This window comes from Spathaspora passalidarum (assembly GCF_000223485.1).
Source record: "Spathaspora passalidarum NRRL Y-27907 unplaced genomic scaffold SPAPAscaffold_4, whole genome shotgun sequence".
Lineage (NCBI taxonomy): Eukaryota > Fungi > Ascomycota > Pichiomycetes > Serinales > Debaryomycetaceae > Spathaspora > Spathaspora passalidarum.
In genome coordinates, this window is record NW_006767428.1 from 703,955 (window position 1) to 724,281 (window position 20,327).

Below are 20,327 nucleotides of genomic sequence, written 5' to 3' on the forward strand. Positions count from 1 at the left end.
ATCGACCCCACATCATACACTTATACGAAGCATAATCCGTAGCATAGATTGCAAGAACAAAACTCAAAGGGGTTGTGATACGACACTCCTGGATATTCCAGATTATATATAAGCTAATTACATTATTACATTCTTAGGTCATCAACTAGTTTGTAATACATCCCCTTAAAATGCAATTGTTTTCTTGTCATTGAAAATCATCAGGAAAACCCAGGCACAAAGAACCAACTGAAAAAAGTCCTACAACTACGACATGCAATATGATCGTTTATTGATTGGTGAATACGTTTTCTTTAAGGTTTTGCATTCACAGGTGGCCATAGCATCATCTACAAAAAAAGTGAGCCGAATTCATCTAGGATTTTCGGTTATATCGTACGATTCACTTGCAAGAATGTTCCTGTCTATGATCATTTGATATACAACCACCAGGAAAAAGAATATTTGATTTGATCGATATGAGATCATACTGCATCGTTTATAAAATCATCTGATTTTTAGTTCCTGGATAAATCATGGGATCATAATATTAGATTGTTCTTGGTATTCGGGTTGAACGCCACAGTTTGTCAAAAAAAAAAATTCTCGGGCTGTGACACCGGCAATACACCGGTGGCGGCCGTCAAATCAGTTCAACGTTTGCACTTTGTTATCAAAGCACGTGACCAGTACCAATTTTGCATCCACAATTTCTGTTATTATTTTGCAAAAATTAACAAACCAGACATGAACGAGAGATGATTCCCTTTGTCATAAATTTTTCAAAATATAAATAATGACTTGTGCCCCTGTTTAAATTTTTGAAAAATTGTTTAAAATCAATTAAATAAATCAAAACCCCCAAATTTCCTACTATACTACAATGACTCAACCCGAAACTGAGAAAAAACAACTTATTTTAAATGCCTTTGAAATGGGTTGCAGTGGGCTTCAATGTCCCGGTCTTTGGAAACATCCAAAGGATAACTCTAGAAATTTCGATACTGTGGAATACTGGACTTATTTAGCCAAGTTACTTGAAAAGGGTAAATTCCATGCCATGTTTATTGCTGATGTCTTGGGTGCTTATGATGTTTACAACGGACCAAGAAACTTAACTGCAGCTGCTTCCAGTGGTGCCCAATTCCCAGCCATTGAACCTAGTGCCCTTGTGGGTGCTATGGCCTCGGTTACTGAAAAGTTAAGTTTTGGTTGTACTTTTTCCACCATCTCTGAAGCCCCATATCACTTGAATAGAAGATTGGCTACTTTAGACCATTTGACTAAAGGTAGAATTGGTTGGAATGTTGTTAGTGGTTACTTGGATAGTGCCGCCCGTAACTTATTAAATGGTGAAAGCTTACCTCCTCATGATGAACGTTACGACAGAGCTGAAGAATATATCCAAGTTATCTACAAATTATTCTTGAGTTCTTGGGCTGATGATGCTGTTGAATTACGTGATGGTGTCTTTACTAATCCAGAAAAAATTAGAGAAATTAACCATGAAGGTAAGAATTTCACTGTTCCTGGTCCTAGTATTGTCCATCCTTCTCCACAAAGATTACCAGTTATCTTACAGGCTGGTACTTCTAAGCTGGGTAAAGAATTTGCTGCCAAGAATGCCGAAGCTGTATTCATTACTACTTTCTCCCCTGAAGTTTTAGGTAAAAATATTGCTGAAATCAAGAAATTGGCCAAGGAGAAGTATGGTCGTCCTGAAGGTTCTATTAAATTCGTGCAATTAATCACCCCAGTTATTGGTGCCACTCACGAAGAAGCTGAAGCAAAATACAAGGAATTACAAAGTTATGGTGATATTGAAGGTGCACAAGCTTTATTCAGTGGTTGGACCGGTATTGATATCAGTAAATACAATTATGGTGATGACATTACCGAAACTGGTACCAATGCAGTCAAATCATTCTTGGAACTTTGGAACAAGACGGCTCCTGGTGAACCTGAAAATGTTAAAAAGACCAGAGAACATATTGCCAAACAAATCACTGTTGGTGGGTTAGGTCCAGTCTTTTGGGGTACTGCTCAAGAAGTTGCTGATGAAATTGAAAGATGGGTTGACATATCAGATGTTGATGGATTCAACATTACTTATGCTATCAACCCAGGAACTTTTGAAGATGTTGTTGAATACTTGGTTCCTGAATTACAAGCTAGAGGTATCTTCCATGAAGATTACCCTGAAACTGACCATCCATTAACATTTAGAGAACAACTTTTCGGTTCTGATAGACCAGAACCTAACTTCTTGTTAGAATCACACCCAGCTTATGAATTAAGATGGAAAGCTGGTGAATCCAAAGATGAGTTCGAAAGAAGACTCAACAAAAAGAGAAAGAGCCCAGAACCAGAGGATTAAGTAATATGTAATATAGTAGTTAGATACGCAAAGAAACATTTTTATGGCTTATTTCGGCTAATTGTAGATCTAGACCAATCTAGTTAAACGGTTGTCATTTTTAAAGATTTGTTGGCATAGCAATGCGCGTGTAATGCGCGAGCAATTAACGGTAAGGACGCCTTAGCTGTCAATAAAATGGTTCGACATTCCATTAATCGCGCTTTTCACGCGTAATCTTTCCCCTATATTGCCTAGGTAATTTAGATAGTATAACCTGTACCGCCTTAGCTATCTATCGGAGTTATACCATTTGCAGCCAAACATGTATAGAGACTTATTTTTGTAATTTTAAATTTTTATTTTATTATAATTACCCCAATTAGGTAACCCTAATTTTTCTCCTAACAGGGACAAAAGCGAGAGGGGAAGAACCAAAACAGTAGTAACTAGACCCAAGTAAAGCAAGTGGTAATACAAATTAGCTCAACTTACATGGTGCTTCCATTCCTGAAGCTTCTCTCGTATTGCCACGCCTTGAAAGGTACTAAATAAGGAGAATATGCAATATTAATGTTCATGTAAAAGAACATTATGAGTAATTTATTTTATGTAAAAACATGCGATTTTATGTATAATGGGTTGCCATCGCTTCGTCTCTACACACAAAATAATTAGGCCTTAATGGTAATTACGACAGTTTTCGTATCTAATTGTTTCGCCAAATTGTTGCGCCAAATTGTTGCGCCAAATTGTTGAGCAAGCCGTCAAACGCTTGGCACCACAGCAAATTTGGAAACTTTCGTCTACGATAGGCTCCAAATTTTAAAAAGGTAAGCCTTGCGATCCTAGAACTACATGCAGGTTTCTCGACTGTAGTTAAAAAAAAAGACCAGGGTTAATTTTAGAAACGGGTTCTTTCATTAATAATTGTAAAGACTACTGTTTCTAGATGAAAGAAAGCTAGTCAAATAACATTTCTAAAGCCTTTTGGTATCATAACCGTACAGTGGTAATTTCAGGGAGTATTTACGGGTAAGATTTTACTCCACATGAATTTCAATTAAAAAGCTATGCCACAGGGTCTAGAACCTAAGAAGATTTTTTTTTTTGCGCTCTTTCGGCCCTGCAGCTATAAATAAACTTTGATTGTTTCGCGCTAAGGCGGTAAGTTATTGTTACCTCTTTGTAAGGCTTTGTTGTAAAACCATAAATTTTATAAATTACGAGCGATTTTCATGGAGGTAAACCCATTTCAATTTTGTAAACACGTAATTCAACATTACTAGCTTACTACTAGCGATCGGAAGCTTGTGACAAATTCGAATCGAATTAGCCTATACAAAAGCTAGTACGCTCCCACCACAAAAAGATTTAAGATCCGCCTTTTTTACAGCCAAATACTGCGCCTACCCCATCCAATCCTTTGCCCACCATACATCGCCAACCTACTCGCGGTCCGTTCGATCCGCTACATTATATCCAACAAAAGATGCTGGAACAACGACAACATCATAAAATGTATATGAACAGGCATTACAAGAAACTAATCTTTTCGTCCTTGTTCCTAATAGCGTTACTCTCATCGGTTGTCTACATTCTACAGCCAAAACCATTTACTCCCCCAGATATACAAATCCTTGACTATCCTGATGAACAAGACCAAGGAATAAACCAGAAAATAGCAAATGTAATAACTGATGTCAGAATATTGAAATGTAATAATTACAAGTGTAAGGTCCCTGGTGGTTACCAACAAATCCTCCCTCAATTGAACTATTACACTCAAAAGGTACTGAGGACGTCCATGTACAGTTATTATGTCATAGTGAAGAAGCAACCAATCAAGTCGACAACCAGAGCAATTGTTGACTTGGATATTGTTCCTCAGGACGAAGACTACGAAGAAGTTGCAGGGGGAACTAGTGAACTCAAACTATACAAGAGATCAATAGTTATAAATATGTCCAAACAAATACCAAAAGATTTACCATTGGTTAGGTCAATAGAAGCATTATTCGGAACCAACGACCTTGTTGATTCTAGGGAACACCATTCAACCCTTCATTTGTCTAATGACGAATCTATCCACCCAATATTGTCAGTATTTAAACTTAGTCAGGATAAAGAGAAAGACTTTTTTGAGAAAAAGAAATCGGTTGACACTATTAAAAAGCTGGAACTTGTAAATATCAGTTCTCAAGACCGATTCAAAATTATGCAATTATCCGACTTACATTTTGGTCAAGATTTGGGTAGATGTACCCCTGACGAGAACGGAAAATGTACTCTGGAAGCTCGATCTCTGGATTTGCGTACTCTTAAGTTTATTGATGAGTCCATAATTGAAGAAAAACCAGATTTAGTGGTTATAACTGGAGACTTGTTCGATATCTCAAGATCTATAGATTATAAATCAGTTATTTTGAAGTCACTACAGCCAATTCTCAATCACAACCTCAAGTTTTTGTTCACGTTTGGTGATGATATCACTGCCGACCACTACCAAAACTACAAGGACATTAAAGCTTCCATTATACGCTTTATTTCTACCTTACCCAACTGTCTCAATTCCTATGACAATAAAGGCAACCATTTGCATGGAGTCACCAACCAGAATCTCATGCTAAGGTATGAACCAACCAACCAACCAGTAAACCCACCACGTCAGCAAATATTGATTTCAATTCTCGATTCAGAAAATCAGCGTATAGAAGACTCACAAATAAACTACCTCTACAGGATGAACAACAACCACAAAGCAAAAGGAATGACAACATATAAACTCCTTTTTTTCCATTACCCCATCCCACAATACCGTCCAAAGGGTCAATTCAAACTTGTCGGTTCTTATCATGAAAAACATCCATTGAAAGAGAACAATTCCAAGTTTATTGACGATGCTTTAACTTGTGGATACCTGGTGATTAGCGTTGGGCATGAACACGAAAATGATGCTTGTATATTAGGTGAACGGAAAGATTTGGGTTCAATTTGGTTATGTTATAATGGGATAACTGGTGATTCGGGTGTTACTAAGGATAACTCATACCAAAGGAAAATGAGAATATTTGAAGTGGATTTCCTCAAGGAAAGATTGATAAGTTGGAAGAGAGGTGAGGTTGAGAAGAAACCATTCGATCATCAATTAATATTTCAAAACAACAAGGTTTCTACTTAAATATATATAACAATTTAATATGACTATGTATTAATATATGTAAATATGATTTTACTACAATGTATCTACATATTGTTTTTTTTGTATTTCTTACAAATCAAACACAACTAATATTTATGCTATAAATAAAAAGATTAACATACATCATTATACAACAAACTCTAATTGACAACATCTCAAAATCAAATACGCAAGGCCAATGTGCCATCACGATCATAAATACTTGGATTTCTAATATAAGGATCCAACTTAATATAGTTTTTACTCAACTCGATATTCAAGGCTATCTTGTCTTTCAAATATAATTCAGATACAGCCGGATTAGTGGATTCAATCCACTTTTTAGTAGTTTCATAGAATCTACAATACAATTGATCTCTTTCCCTTTTCAATCTAGCATATTCGGCGTCTTTGGGTTTAGGTGGATGTCCATCTTCTTCATTTGGAATTGGGTAATGACCTCTGGTGGAATCCTGTCCACCCAAATAGTCAGGGATCAACTCAATATCAATGAATCGACAAAGATCATTCAAATCCTTTGTAAAATGAATCTTGGCGGCAACATATGGATCAATCCAATTCTTAATAATATTCCAAACGGTAGAAAAAATCCATGGTGCATTATGGATAAGAATGAAACCTAAAGTTTCAGGATAATGTGCTTCAAGACATTCAGCAAGGAACTTAATAGTCGAATAATCGGCATTCTTTAACGAGAAATCTGTCAAATCGAATAAAATAGTACAATTGTCAACGGATTCACTAACATCCTGAAGGAACAATCTAACCCATTCAATCAGCACAAGAGCATAGCGTTTATGTTGTGCTGCTGAGGCATCAGTAGTCAAATGTTTTTTGGCCTGGAAGGTGAAAATTGGATTATTATTCTTATCCCTTCCTTTAATCCAAGATTTTTCCTTGGTGAAACCACGCACAAACCCTTGGTTAGTACCGTTTAAGTATGAAGGTGCATCACCTTCCATAACCCATTCATCAGGGGAAAATTCATTCATTCTCCAGTCCATTGATTTCAACATCATTTCAATCGCCTTTTCGGTATCCCATTTTCTTGCCCGCACAAATCTAAGCATAACATTGTCGTATAAATCATGTCTAGCCATTTTATGGACAGCCGTTATAATCTGATGGGCATCATACCTCCCAAAACATTTAAATACCGAAGGATCAGAACGAACAGTCAATTGCATATTCATAGTACGCTTAAATTGGTCATCAGCTGGTTGCTTGACTTTACTACTGGACATGATAGTGGAGTGACGCTTCAGTTGGGTTTTTCCAGGGATTTTAATTCTTCCACCGTTATACACCTTATACATTGACCCATTAGCCGTATTACCATTAAGTTTGTAATCTGATTCAAAGGATGTGGCAGCAGTTACAAATGTTTCAATGGAATAATCAGAGCTGTAATCATCATCGTCGTCATCATAACCTTGTCCATATTCTGGTTCTAACTGGTTGTTACGAGAAAGCTTCGCATAGTCGTCAGTATATTCAAAAGCAGCCTTGTAATGGTGGGCATAAATATAGTAATAATCATCAGGAGTTTTTTCAACAGGAGAATATCTTTCAAAAGAAGACTGTGTTTGAATTTGGACCATTCTTTTAGAATTAAATGGAAGGGAGGAGGTAGGTGCCTTACCCCCAGGAGCAATGGAACTATCGTCGCTCTTTTTCTTCCCACTCCAGATACTTCTCCTATTTGAACTATTGGTTTTCTTGGATGTAACTGAAGCACGGGTATTAACCTTCACCAAAGGTGCCAAGGTGGTTGATTCATCAAAATGTTGAGTGGAAGTAGAAGCTATAAAGCTTTCCTTGTAAGCTATATCTGAATTGCTGATTTCAACTGGTAACCCCAAGTACTTGAAGTAGTAAGCCCACACTTGTTTAAGAATGATTTCTTGCTCAGCATTAAGAGTTTGAATTCTCCCTGGCCTATACTTGGCGGTCATTGTCATTGCTAGAATTCCTTATCAATGTATAATATAAATGAAAAAAAAAGTTTAATATTGGAAAACTTTAGGCTTTTATATACGAGTTGTCTCAGAATTAATTGAGGGAGATTTAGAATATTACCCAATTTGGTTTAACAAAAGATGTGGAGATCGTAAGAATAAAGTCGACATACAAATTCAGAAATTGTGAATTTTTTTTTCTTTGCTTGCTAAAACCGTCAGACTAACCCAATGGAACATTTACATATGTTGCATTGTTACCATTTTCTCCTCACTACCTAGCGGGAGTAGTTACAAACCGTATGTAGCCGTTGTGTCGATCGGCCAACGCGCACTAAATTCAACACGCACACACACCCGATGTGCGCGCTCTCTCAGCAAAGCTACTGGGAATGCTGTTTTTGTTGCTAGAAAACAAAGTAACTCTAGGTCTTGTACAACGATATAAACTGTAATATAACTCATACCACATATAACCAAACTATAAAATAACTCATAACACATATCATCGGACTATTAGAGCTAACTGAATTGTTGGATTGAAGATATAGACGTCAGATTGTTAATTATAAAAAGATACTACCTAAATGGGAAATTTTTTGGTCTCATCCTTTGTTCTTTATTTGGGGCATAGCATTAGCGGGGTCCCTTGACAATAACTCCTTGTGATTGTGAAAGTACTCTTCCGAGGTATTCGCCACTAATTATAACTCTGGTGAACTTGATCTCACTCCACCTGGCTGCTTCTTGAGCCATCTGGCTTGTATGCCTAAACAAGACAAATGTTGCATGGGTTTAAAACTTGCAAAATTACGCACATTAAAAAAATAATACTGCATGTGTGGATGCAAACCCACGTCCTCTGGATCAGATGATGCTGTCAAGATACCATAACACAAAAAACACCCGCGTCAGTTTGTCCAGTACTCGTTACGACTGTGAACAATAACAAAACTGGATTACATCTAAAGCGGAGATTGGTAACAAAACTGTAAACACAAAATAGGTTATCATTATCGTCCGAAGAGCCGATGTGGAATTTGTTACCATGCTAGCAATCTAATTAGTGAAACTTCTAACAAATTGGTTACGTAATAGAGTTTATTATCTAGAGCGGTTTTCCTTAATATCTTATCTATTGTTGTTTCTTTTTCTAGTGAGGAGTATGTACTTTGCATTGTATTAAATTTTGGAAAACCTCCACTTTCTTTATCTGGGGGATTGCTACAGCAAATACGCTCACTACTACTTCTAATTTTAGACTATAGGTTCTAGAATATTTACATGTTTTTTTTTTTTTCAAATTAACTAGGTACAAAAGAAGTTTTCATTACTTTATAAATCTACTATTAATATCTCTACACAATAAACATTCACTCAAATACTCATGGTTAAAGTTCCATCACGATCGTAAAGACCCGGATTTCTAATATACGGATCCAACAAAACATAGTTTTTGGCCAACTCAATATCCAAAGCTAACTTATCTTTTAAATATAACTCAGAAATGGCAGGATTGGTCGATTCAATCCATTTCTTGGTAGTTTCATAGAATCTACAGTATAATTGATCTCTTTCCTTCATTAATCGAATGTACTCTGCATCCTTCCGCTTGGGAGGAAATGCATCTCTGGCAGTTGGAATAGGATAGCGGCCTCTAGTAGGATCTTGACCACCCAAATAATCTGGAATTGCCTTTATATCAATGAATCGTGTAAGTTCATTAAGATCTTTAGTAAAGTGGATCTTCTCTGCCACTAAAGGGTCAATCCAATGTTTGATAATATTCCACACACTTGCAAAAATCCAGGGGGCATTATGGATAAGAATAAAACCTAATGTTTCAGGATAGTGTGCCTCAAGACAATCAGCAAGGAATTTAATTGTTGAATAATCAGCATTCTTCAATGAAAATCCGGTTAAATCAAAGAGAATAGTAAACGTATCAACTGATTCACTCACGTCTTTAAGAATTAATCTAGCCCATTCAATCATAACAACAGCATACCGTTGGTTTTGTTTAACTGAAGCATCAGTAGTTAAATGTTTTCTAGCTTGGAAAGTGAAAATTGGATTATTATTCTTGTCCCTTCCCTTAATCCAAGACTTTTCTTTGGTGAAATTCTTTACAAACCCTTGGTTGATACCTTTTAAGTAAGAAGGGGCATCGCCTTCCATAACCCAATTATCTGCCGGGAATTCATTGATTCTCCAATCAAGCGTCTTTGTAAGCATAGCAATTGCCTTCTCAGTATCCCATTTTCTGGCTCGAATAAAGCGAAGAACAAAATTATCAAGCAAATCATGCCTCAACAAGGTATTCAAAGCAGTATGGATCAGCTGTATCTCATATCGGCGAAAGCATGAAAGCAAAGAGCGATCGTGGCGAACTGTGTGGTGCATATTCATGGTACGTTTAAACTGGTCAACTGGCTGTACTGTAATCTTGTTGTTTATTTTCATGGTTATAAAGCTCGGATGGGGGAATTTACCAGGTGGTTTAATTCTACCACCATTATACAAGTTGTATACCGCCCTTTTTGGAGCCTTTATAGAAGGATTCTTCTTTGGTTTATGAACTGGCATTTCATCCGTAAACGAACTAGCAGCCGTGACAAACGTCTCAAGGGAATACACAGAGCCTGCCATATCGCCATCTTCTTCCAACTCATCTACCTGACTCAGCGTTTCCTCTTCCACGGATCCTATATACTGTCCATCTGCATCAACAAGATTTTTGTAGTCGTCGCTATATTCAAAAGCACGCTTATAATGATGGGCATAAGTATAATAGAATTCGTCACTTGCCACATCAACAGGGACATATCGTTCAAATGAAGACTGCGTTTGAATCTGTACCATTCTTTTAGAATTATGAGGAAGGCGAGAACGAGGGGGTTTTACTCCCTCTACAGAGAAAGATTCTGATTTCCTACGCCGTCTCCCACTAAACATACTTCTTCTCGACCTAGTAGATCCGGTAGTCTTCCTTGATGTTATTGAAGCTGCAGTTCTGGTAGGAACGTAGATCAAAGGATGCAAGGTATGGGACTCATCAAAATGCTGGGTGGAGGTAGAAGCAATAAAACATTCCTTGAAAGGTAGGTCTGATTTGTCTATGTCGAGGGGATACCCAAAGTATTTGAAAAAATATGCCCATACTTGTTTAAGAACAATTTCTTGATCAGCAGTAAGAGTTTGAATTCTGGCTGGGCGATATTTAGGTCCAGCTACTGAGGAAGTCATATTTGTGTGTATACTAAATTAAATGGGGTGGTAGCAAAATAAACAACGTATACCGTCAAAGCTTAAATACGGGAACATTCCAGATTTTATATTTATAGGGCTGGGCTGAAGCTTATATAAGGAATTGGGAATGGTAATTTTGTTGAATAATCGATTTACCTAATTGGGTCCAAAAAACTAGAAGTGGAGATCCCCCCCAAGAAATAAGTTAAGTTACACTTTACAAAACTATTCTTTTCTGTAATTACTTCAGAAACGGGCAACATCCAGAATTCTACATCACAACCACACCATCAAGATCTTTGTCATGTTTCTAGTAACTACGTTAATCTTGTTCCTCGGATGGTAAATACACCAATGCATCTCGACCGTTCCTTTTTTTACGAATAATTGATAATTCCACACTAAAACATCATAGCAAGTCATATTTGATAAGAGAAGTAATACCATATTTATGGGGTGATGGGAAGATATGGGTGTTGTTACGACAAAAATGTTTCAACTCGAAAAGCTAGTTGATACCTAAATAGGAAATTTTCTTATTTTCGCACCCTGCCTAACAAAGACGTGCTAAAATTTGGGCTTTGCAGCCATACACTCCCCACTTACATTTAAAGAGTTTATTACACAATAGTTTAATTTAAGGGGTAAGCCATATCTAGTAAGTGGTGCAGTTGGTGGGGGAATCATTAATGAATAATCTAATCTGAAATTGAATGACATTGTGATTACAATTATGACCATGGCCATTTGTGCTGGAGGGGGGAAAAGAGATTCCAAGCATAATATAATAGCAAGGACTGAAGGTGCATATTTATTGTAACTTCATGTTGTTTACTTAACAACCAATTTAATCGCATATTGGAACAGATTTTGTGTTGTTGTTGTTGTTGTTTGCAACAAAGAAAATCCCTTCTATTAACTGTGAATAAGGAGTAGTACTCAAAGCTAAACCTATAGCTTTCCTTGTGTTTCAGAGTTCTAACATTGATTTACGATCACATGCACAATTTCACTTGTTTCGATTTAACCAACAATGCATCACTCTAAAGTTTTTAGCAAGGGTAGACCACTTGCATTGTATTATTTGAAGTGATTTGTCAGACAATAGCTGTCTCCGCAATATCTCTTCTTGGCTTCGGTAATGGTTACCCGTAGTACATTTTGAGATCCTACGCCTGAGTAAAAACCTATCCGTTAAAAGCAATTTTTTTTTTGAAAAAAAAAAAAGATAATTTACGATATTTGGGGTTGAAGATAGTCATACAAGAGAGTCTCATTATTATTGGTTATATATCAATATCTACATTCGCAACCTTGCAACCATGCCCCGCAAAACCTGGGAAGTTGTGCCGGTGATTAAGGAATTACAACTTGATGATCTAGATTCTTGCTGGTGATAAGTTGTTTCAGCCTTAATATTTAAAAAAAAAGAATCTTTGCTACCCCTGAATATGATATCTGTAACTTTATATTTAAATCAGATTAAAAAAGCATACTAGCTGATTGTCTATGTGGTTTCAAATAAGATACTAACTATTATTTCTGAAATCTGGTCTTGTAATTGGTAGCATGGTCTTAGACAAGATGCAGGAAAAAAAGTTGTGACAAAAAAAAGTAACAAAATATTTAAGCTCATCTCTCATAAGGTCACTAACCGATTCATTCATCACAGTAAAAAACCATGGGAAAGGCCAAAAAGACGAGAAAGTTCGCTCTTGTTAAGCGTACACTTAACAAGAAAGATGCAAGAATGACTAAGTCCAATAGTACCACCAATAAGAAATCCAGTCAAGATGATCCGGAATTGACCAGAAGTGTGCCACAAGTTTCCCTGGCCCTCTTTTTCAAATATAACGAAGCTATAAAACCACCATATCAAGTACTTATAGATACTAATTTTATTAATTTTTCTATCCAGAAGAAAATCGATATCGTGAGAGGTTTGATGGATTGTTTAATGGCTAAATGTATACCAATAATCACAGACTGTGTAATGGCTGAATTGGAAAAGTTAGGTCCAAAGTATAGAATAGCGTTAAAGTTGGCTAAAGATCCAAGAATCCAAAGATTAAGCTGTACCCATGGTGGTACTTATGCCGATGACTGTTTGGTTAATCGTGTCATGCAACATAAATGTTATATAGTGGCAACTAATGATGCTGACTTAAAACGAAGAGTAAGAAAAGTTCCAGGTATTCCTTTGATGAGTGTTGGTGGTCATGCTTATGTTATTGAAAGATTACCAGATGTATTCTAAATTTGTTTAGCTGGGCTTGTGTATACTAGATATTTAATATAGAGATTTTATTTTTTTTATTTTTTTTTATTTGGTGGTTGTCAAATTTTGTAATTTGGTTGTAAAAGTTTAGTAACCACAGAAACATTAATTATGGATTCATCAAAATCCGAATCAAAGCCATCTATCTTGAGAATGAATTCGCCTGAACATCCTTCAAATGAGTCCATTTCTTCCCTGACAAAGTTTTCCTCTCCCCAAAATGGTGATCAAGAACCTGAAACTAATGAGCTTGACTTTAAACTAGCAGTTGATGAATCTCCAGGGGTACAACTTTATCAATTACTGAATTGGTTAGACTTTGAACCAATCATGTTACCAAATGTGAACATTTCATATGGCAATGAAGATTTTCAAGTTGGTTACTATAAATTATTGAAACAATTCAATAAATTAGTATTGACGGTGTGTCAAAAGAATAATGAATTGAATGTTGTCAAATTCAAATGTAAGTACTTGATTGATGAGATGATAAAAGAATGGAATGAAGGGGAAGAGAGTGAAGAAGAATTGAATCATGCTCATATTAAGGTAGCTAAGTCTGAAGTCGCAGAAAAGTTGAAGGATTTTTTTGATCCCAAGGAAGAATTTGAATCAACTGCTGGAAGCTCGTTTTAATATAAGTTTTGTTATTCTGAATCTAAAGAGTAAACAACCAGAAATTAATTGTATGTTTTACTCAATGAATTTCATTACGGAAACAATAAAAATTTGAGAAGGTATAGGCTATAATTAGTGAAGCATGGTTTCTTTTACTTTTCATGTTTATATATGGCTCACATTTGCTAAGATTTACCTGGATGCTACATATACTAGTTGAGCTTGTTCCTATTATCCATATATTCCCATGTAAACCATTACCAATCAATCAAACATCATATTATGTGTTCCTATGATATATGTTTTTCTTTTTTCTTTTCTTTTTTTGTTGATTTTGTTTTTGTTTTTGTTTTTTTTGCAACCACATACATATCAAAAAATGTATTTTGAAACTAATTAACCTTGTTTTTAGCATAAATATATATCTTCAATCATTTCCTGGAAACAAAGAATAACTACTGATAAAGACACGGTTTCATATACTTGGTAGAATGTCAAGCGGGGAGCATCTAACAAAATTAGATGATACTGCTAGTAAAGCCTTGAGCAAAGCACCTGTAATTAGATCAATCAACCAAATAGCTGATGATGCCATTGCTTTTGATCCCGAAGAAACTCTCCCTTTGATTCAAAAAGGTCAGCCAATCTTGCCTTTTAAGATTCATGAATTGCAATTCACTCGTCAAGGTACTCTTATAAAACCAACTAAACGAACCTCCACTATTCGAGTTACAAAACGAACCGTTTCTGGTACTACAACTAACCAGGTTGTGATGTACAAGAAACCAGCAAGAACATTGGATACATACGGTAAAGGTATTGGTGAAGCAAGCTCTTGCGTAGGGACTGATAAGCTGATTGGTGATTATACTATTGATTCTGAATTTTTAATTGATGATTATTTGGACGGTGTCAACATCTTGAAAGATGATGCCTCGTTTGAACAGCAATTATCAATTGGACAATTATCTTTTTATCCAAATTTTAACTTTGGTGCTGAAAAGAGTTTTGTTGTTGAGTTTCCCGTTGATTCACATGTAGCCCAGGGAGCTTTCATTGTTAATGAAGATAACGCGAAAGAGAACAGCAATAGAGGGTTGAAGAGGAAACTTGAAGAGGTGCTGCAAAGTAAACTTAATGATCTGGACAGTATTATGAGTTTATCCAGTGAGCTAAGTGGAGCTGACTCTAAAACTGGGTTTCACCTTCTGAAAAGGGTCAGCAGAAGAAAAGAATGGATAAAGTATATTAAAGAGAAAACCTCTGATATTTATGATTATTGGAAGAAGAAAATGGTAAATGTAGCTGTGAATAAACCTAATGCCAATAAAGCCCAGATCGTTCCGTTGTATACTCACAAAAATGCTAATTTGTTGAAGAATAATACAATAAGCCAATGGGACTATTTTATTCCGAGGAGAGCGGCTACTGTTAGACATCCTCCCCGTGTGTTAAGATTTAGTGAACCAGTTGTAAAAGTTGAAACAATGGTTGAGGAAATTGAACCTCTGATTAGGGCGTTGGCTGAAAATGAAGAAGTTGTAGGGGCTTTGCTTTTCATTACAAAAACATTTGAAGATAAAAAGGAAGAATTGCAACAAACTCGAGATGTTAAAAACGAAGAAACTGAATCTGAAGATTTAAGTTCAAGAGCTGAAGTTGAAAGTAAGTTTGATGATTCTGTGAATGATTGTCAATCATTTGTTAATGATTATGTAGGTTCATACATATTTATAGATGTTGATTAATTGTGTTGTTTTATTCGGAATAATTACAAATTTTGCAAAAAAAAAAAAAATTGAATAAAGCTTTAACAAGTTATTTCGCTAAAAAAATATCGAATTGAGAATTCCATACCCATGGTTAATGTTGACCTAGATGTCAACTTCTCTTAATCTGTAATCAAGTTACATGTTTCCAGAAACTATTGAATATTACTCACAAAAACGGTACGGCCCAATCACGTGAATTTCGCTAATAATTTTCAAAAGCCTCCTGCACTATTTTTCCATTCGACAATAGGCTAAGGCATAACTTCTGGCGGTGAACCCCACAGAATCCAACGATGCCGTATGAGTAAAAATTTTTAATTACGCGATGGTGGTAACTCCGAATTGCAATGTGGTTGTGGGGGGAACTAAAAACTATTGTGTAAGAAAAATAAAGCAAGCAAATTAATTGTGGCGATTCCAGAAAATCCGTCCGGACATTTAAATCCGCAGCGTTTTTTATTTTACTATGGCTCCGTTAGCCCTGGGCTTTTTTATCCGCCTCTTAAAAAATGTCAAGAAAAAAAAACAACATAAAATTTCACCCACAAAAAAAAAAAGAAACCATCCTATTTTTAAATTAGCTTATCTCTCATATTTCGAAGTTGTCATTTTATTTTACTAATTCACTAAAAAGTTTTCACTTTGTTAAGCCATATTCCTTTGTTTAGGTCTCGCATTCGCATAAGAAGTATATAGCATATACGCCCGAGAAAAGCATTACATGTACATTCGAGGAAGAGCTCAAGCAATACAGACAGTTTGATAAGCATGACCACTTTAGAAAATATTTCCCACATACAGCCCTCAACTTCTGCTGGACATCAACCACAACCAGAGCAGGATCAACTGCCTGCCATAACCGTGATTAGATCTCACCCAGTTGCAGAAGATCAGCATAGATTAGCCAAGACCACATCAAATAATAAACGAGTATATTACTCTACCGGTAGAGGCGGGGCAGGAAATATGCAACATTCTAGTCAAATACCTTCCCCCAAATTAATTCCTATGGGATCAAACACTCCACAATTAACCACATCAAAAATAACAACTGGTAGAGGAGGATATGGAAATATGATTAGTAATTCCGATCCACAATTAGCTAGAAAGTTACAAGATGTTGATTCCCCACCACCTGGCGATAATGAACTTAAAGCTATTGCTTCGAACAATACCTTTTCTGTGGGTAGAGGTGGATTCGGAAACGTTATTTCTCACCAAAAGAGCAGCAGTTCTAGTGGCAGTGGAGATGTCCCAAATTTATATGCTGTCACTTCCCATAATAAAGAGCAGAGAAAGAAAGGGGGACTTTTAGGTAAGATCAAGGAAATATTTGGTTGAGCATGACCATTTGACTTACATTGCATTTGCATAAAGGCTCAGTTCGCAAACAACATTTTTTATATGCCATGCCCTATTATATTAGACCCCTCACCATTTACGTTTTGAATCATCATTTGCACTATTTCTTTTCTCTTCAATTTAATTTTTAATATTTATATTTATGCTTCTATGATGTTTAATAAAATTTATACAATGAAGTTATTCTTGAGAAATCAAGAAGTCTCTCACTTTGTCCAAGGCTCTGTATCTGTGACTAATAGTATTCTTTACTGACTTATCCATTTCAGCATAGGTTTGATCAAACCCTTTAGGTTCGAACACGGAATCCCACCCAAAGTTAGTAGGACCACGGCTTGGGACAATTCTACCTTCAGTCACACCCTGGAATAATTTGACTTCACCACCTGGACCTGAGCAATAACCAAAAGTACAAATTGCATTGGCGGACTTATCTTCAAATCCTTGCAACATATTGACAAGACCTTGTAAACCTATGGATTGAAGAAACCATTTGATATATGGACCAGGCAAGTTGTTATATGCGTTGAATCCAAGACAGGTGTCTTCGACTAATACTGGGCCTTTAATTGTATCAGCAGCAGCACGGGCCTTGTGAATAGTCACGTCTTCAATTGATCCTTGAATTTCATCAAGATCTATCGATTGGTTGACAATGGTGAATTTACCAACAGAATGAGAGTCGTCTCCGTTAGCTGAAGAAGGACCTGACGAAAGAATGGCAACCACTTCTTTAAGTTTGTTGGCGTTTCCTGTTACAAATGTGATCTTGGTCATTGTGAATGCTTTACAGATATTAGAAAGAAGTTGGGAAAAGTTTTTGGCAACATTTCTTTTTTTTTGTACCTGTAATTATAAACCAGGATTTTAGCCTGAAATAGCCCTGGAGTAAAGAATTGTGCTGCTCGAGCAATGCACTAATGTTTCATACAAAGGAGTGAATAGAATGTTACGATTTGTAGTTGTTTATTAATTGTTAATATGTACAGAATTGGCTGTAAAACCAACATGAAGAATAACTTGAAAGTGAATCGTCTATAAGAATAAAAAGCAGTTTCTACCAATCAAACCACATTTATTCAGATGGATCAGTACTAGGCCATTCGTATCAAGAACGAAACTCACACACTATTTCCTTACTTACCCAACCTCTTCTTTAATGATCTTTGTAACCTTCTTCTCTTTCTCAACTTATGCTTTTTCATCTTCAACTTTCTTTTTCTCTTCACTGAATCAGCATGCATAGTATCTTCATCAACATTTTCTTGCAAATCCTTGACCAAATTTCCGATCTTAGGTTGCGCTGGTGCTATTATACATGGTTGTTGTTGTAAAATTGCAGGGATTATAAATGATGGTTGTTGACCAAATTGCATCATGGGTCTAACATGACTTATAGATGATAAGTATCGAGTACCAAATGAGGTTAATCCCCCTACGCGAGGTACTCTAAGTAAGGATCTAAACATAGTATGTTTTTCTATACCTTCAATACAACCTATTTGCTACAGCTACATTTTTTTTTCAATAAATTTTTCATTGGTTTTCCAAATCAGAGCGAAAACGATTACATGCAGGAACACATCACGTGATTCTATAATTATTGCAAATGCTAATACAGTCTATTTATATACCCTGGTCCTTGTAATTTGTAGATATGTTCATTACAATTGCATCCGAAGCTTCCACTATAAATCCATCCAGCCCACTAACACAGTTTGAGCTACTTACTTTACCCAACATGTCACTGTTCCAATTTGTAACATCATATTTTAATCCATGAGTAGTTAAAACGATTGATTTATTACTGAGCGGAAGTAATCCACATGGCGGTATTTTATCCCTGATATTGAATATTTTCCTACTGTCATACTGGACATAGTTTGTTCCCTTTCGCAAAAGAAATATGATATCTTGGGAAGTAATAAAGAATATCTCGAGTTGTGGATACACCTCATGAAGAATGTATAATTGAGATATTGAATGGATAGTTTGATCAAACCTACCACCTATACCACCAATAGTATATATTTTAATAGGAAGCTGATCCTTAGTGCCAAGCGATTCCCAGAGAGTGCCTAATCCATTATAGGAATCCACCTCAGAGGGAATATTGCCAAGTTTGAAATGCAATTGAATAGTATAAATGGACTTGGTAAAATCTGTACTATACTGTGAAGATTGTTGAATTAGTCTCGTCCCTCTAGATTGATAATATTGTCCAATTTCAGGTTCAAGAGAATCAAAGTCTCCCACTATATAATCAGGAATAAACTTGTCTCGTAATTCACTGGTTTCAAAATGGTTATATAATCGATTAGCAGCACCATCAGCACATACATGTATTGTTGTTGATTGCCAGAGTAATTCGAATCCTGATTGTATAGTTTGATTAAGAATGAGAAGAGCACTGTTGAATGGGTCGGATGTGCGCGGAGAAAGATATGCAAATGGATAAAGTGTATATGTGGGATTTGCAGGAGGTGGTATACTCACGGTATCTGGTTGTACTGTGACTTCTTCCTTTAGTCTTGCTTCTTTGGACATACTTATCAAGTTTGTCTATCAATGTGGTGACTTAGCAAAGAGAGCAACAAAACTACAAACAAACAAAAAACAACAAAAAAAAAAATTCCAACTCAATGTTGCTACTTTATACCTTCAGTAAACCATAAAATCAATATCAATCACAGTAAGCAATGAGTGTACCTGCATCAAGTGGAGGTGCAGCACAAGCTACAATCAATCTGTCACCAGCAACAGCTATAGGTACGACAACAACAACACCAGCAGCAGCAGCAGCAGCAGTTGCCCCACCATCAACTGCACCAGCACAAGCACCAGCTACCACCCAAACCGACCTCAATCAACCGCAACCAGAGAGAAAAGAAGCCATAGTTCCAAGAGATGTCCGTCTTCTTCATCTTATCTTTGCAACACAAGGTATACAAAACTATCAAGATCATGTCCCACTTCAACTAATGGATTTTGCCCATAGATATACCAAATCCGTACTTCGTGATGCTTTAGTGTATAACGATCACGCTAAACCAATAAATACAAACACCAATTTAAACCCTAATTCAAATACTACAGTGAATACCGATGATATAAGATTAGCCATTGCTGCTAGAAGTAACTATCAATTCAAACCTACTCCACCGAAAGAATTATTATTGGAATTGGCTCAGGAAAGAAATTCAAGACCATTGCCCCCAGTTATACCTAAATGGGGATTGAATTTGCCTCCTGAAAAGTATTGTTTGACCGCTAAGGATTGGGAAAACCTTGATGAAGAGCCAGATTTGGATGATGAAAGAATTAAAAAGAAGGCCAAATCTTGAATTATGACGAAGCCAGAGAGCAAATCTTATTTACAGTTTGTAAGTTTATATTATAATTATGTATTATAGAAAATTTGACGTTATTCAATGAATTCTTGCCTTTGGTGTAAAAGGACGCCTGGTTTACTTTTGGTCGATCTATATTTGGATCTACGGCGGAGTAGTTCGCCAAAATCACCACCACCACCACCAGAAAAAAAAAATACGCA

At 36.2% G+C, this 20,327-nt stretch overlaps 13 protein-coding genes across 13 annotated transcripts; 8 read left to right on the top strand and 5 right to left on the bottom strand. All coding sequences in view use genetic code 12, as the record gives it.

Moving 5' to 3' along the window:
- Positions 1 to 862: 862 nt before the first annotated feature.
- On the top strand, positions 863 to 1,948 carry SPAPADRAFT_61292 (uncharacterized protein; the record flags this gene model as incomplete). Its single annotated transcript, XM_007375424.1, has 2 exons — positions 863 to 1,445; positions 1,476 to 1,948. Coding segments are annotated over 2 exons (1,056 nt in total), but the record flags the coding sequence as incomplete, so codon positions are not given.
- Positions 1,949 to 3,600: 1,652 nt separating this feature from the next.
- On the top strand, positions 3,601 to 4,531 carry SPAPADRAFT_61293 (uncharacterized protein; the record flags this gene model as incomplete). Its single annotated transcript, XM_007375425.1, has 1 exon — positions 3,601 to 4,531. A coding segment is annotated over one exon (644 nt), but the record flags the coding sequence as incomplete, so codon positions are not given.
- Positions 4,524 to 5,567, top strand: SPAPADRAFT_61294 (metallophosphoesterase family protein; the record flags this gene model as incomplete). The annotated part of the gene is made up of 1 exon (XM_007375426.1): positions 4,524 to 5,567. A coding segment is annotated over one exon (847 nt), but the record flags the coding sequence as incomplete, so codon positions are not given.
- A 41-nt stretch (positions 5,568 to 5,608) lies between these two features.
- SPAPADRAFT_61295 (CRAL-TRIO domain-containing protein) lies at positions 5,609 to 7,525 on the bottom strand (the record flags this gene model as incomplete). Its single annotated transcript, XM_007375427.1, has 1 exon — positions 5,609 to 7,525. One exon carries the CDS (start codon positions 6,539 to 6,541, stop codon positions 5,699 to 5,701), a length of 843 nt encoding a protein of 280 aa, XP_007375489.1.
- A 1,347-nt stretch (positions 7,526 to 8,872) lies between these two features.
- Positions 8,873 to 10,741, bottom strand: SPAPADRAFT_50787 (CRAL-TRIO domain-containing protein; the record flags this gene model as incomplete). The annotated part of the gene is made up of 1 exon (XM_007375428.1): positions 8,873 to 10,741. The coding sequence occupies one exon, from the start codon at positions 10,739 to 10,741 to the stop codon at positions 8,873 to 8,875; it is 1,869 nt and encodes a 622-aa protein (XP_007375490.1).
- A 1,646-nt stretch (positions 10,742 to 12,387) lies between these two features.
- On the top strand, positions 12,388 to 13,057 carry SPAPADRAFT_61296 (rRNA-processing protein; the record flags this gene model as incomplete). Its single annotated transcript, XM_007375429.1, has 1 exon — positions 12,388 to 13,057. The coding sequence occupies one exon, from the start codon at positions 12,426 to 12,428 to the stop codon at positions 12,999 to 13,001; it is 576 nt and encodes a 191-aa protein (XP_007375491.1).
- A 118-nt stretch (positions 13,058 to 13,175) lies between these two features.
- SPAPADRAFT_66856 (uncharacterized protein) lies at positions 13,176 to 14,014 on the top strand (the record flags this gene model as incomplete). The annotated part of the gene is made up of 1 exon (XM_007375430.1): positions 13,176 to 14,014. The coding sequence occupies one exon, from the start codon at positions 13,176 to 13,178 to the stop codon at positions 13,656 to 13,658; it is 483 nt and encodes a 160-aa protein (XP_007375492.1).
- A 117-nt stretch (positions 14,015 to 14,131) lies between these two features.
- On the top strand, positions 14,132 to 15,414 carry SPAPADRAFT_66857 (uncharacterized protein; the record flags this gene model as incomplete). Its single annotated transcript, XM_007375431.1, has 1 exon — positions 14,132 to 15,414. The coding sequence occupies one exon, from the start codon at positions 14,132 to 14,134 to the stop codon at positions 15,386 to 15,388; it is 1,257 nt and encodes a 418-aa protein (XP_007375493.1).
- Positions 15,415 to 16,009: 595 nt separating this feature from the next.
- HAM1 (nucleoside triphosphate pyrophosphohydrolase) lies at positions 16,010 to 17,570 on the bottom strand (the record flags this gene model as incomplete). Its single annotated transcript, XM_007375432.1, has 1 exon — positions 16,010 to 17,570. The coding sequence occupies one exon, from the start codon at positions 17,549 to 17,551 to the stop codon at positions 16,955 to 16,957; it is 597 nt and encodes a 198-aa protein (XP_007375494.1).
- SPAPADRAFT_55724 (uncharacterized protein) lies at positions 16,181 to 16,753 on the top strand (the record flags this gene model as incomplete). Its single annotated transcript, XM_007375433.1, has 2 exons — positions 16,181 to 16,273; positions 16,307 to 16,753. 2 exons carry the CDS (start codon positions 16,181 to 16,183, stop codon positions 16,751 to 16,753), a joined length of 540 nt encoding a protein of 179 aa, XP_007375495.1.
- A 46-nt stretch (positions 17,571 to 17,616) lies between the features above and the next one.
- SPAPADRAFT_61299 (mitochondrial 37S ribosomal mS38 domain-containing protein) lies at positions 17,617 to 18,261 on the bottom strand (the record flags this gene model as incomplete). The annotated part of the gene is made up of 1 exon (XM_007375434.1): positions 17,617 to 18,261. A coding segment is annotated over one exon (239 nt), but the record flags the coding sequence as incomplete, so codon positions are not given.
- Positions 18,262 to 18,360: 99 nt separating this feature from the next.
- SPAPADRAFT_61302 (thiamine diphosphokinase) lies at positions 18,361 to 19,377 on the bottom strand (the record flags this gene model as incomplete). Its single annotated transcript, XM_007375435.1, has 1 exon — positions 18,361 to 19,377. The coding sequence occupies one exon, from the start codon at positions 19,319 to 19,321 to the stop codon at positions 18,401 to 18,403; it is 921 nt and encodes a 306-aa protein (XP_007375497.1).
- Positions 19,378 to 19,415: 38 nt separating this feature from the next.
- On the top strand, positions 19,416 to 20,208 carry SPAPADRAFT_61303 (chromatin modification protein; the record flags this gene model as incomplete). Its single annotated transcript, XM_007375436.1, has 1 exon — positions 19,416 to 20,208. One exon carries the CDS (start codon positions 19,474 to 19,476, stop codon positions 20,116 to 20,118), a length of 645 nt encoding a protein of 214 aa, XP_007375498.1.
- Positions 20,209 to 20,327: the final 119 nt, after the last annotated feature.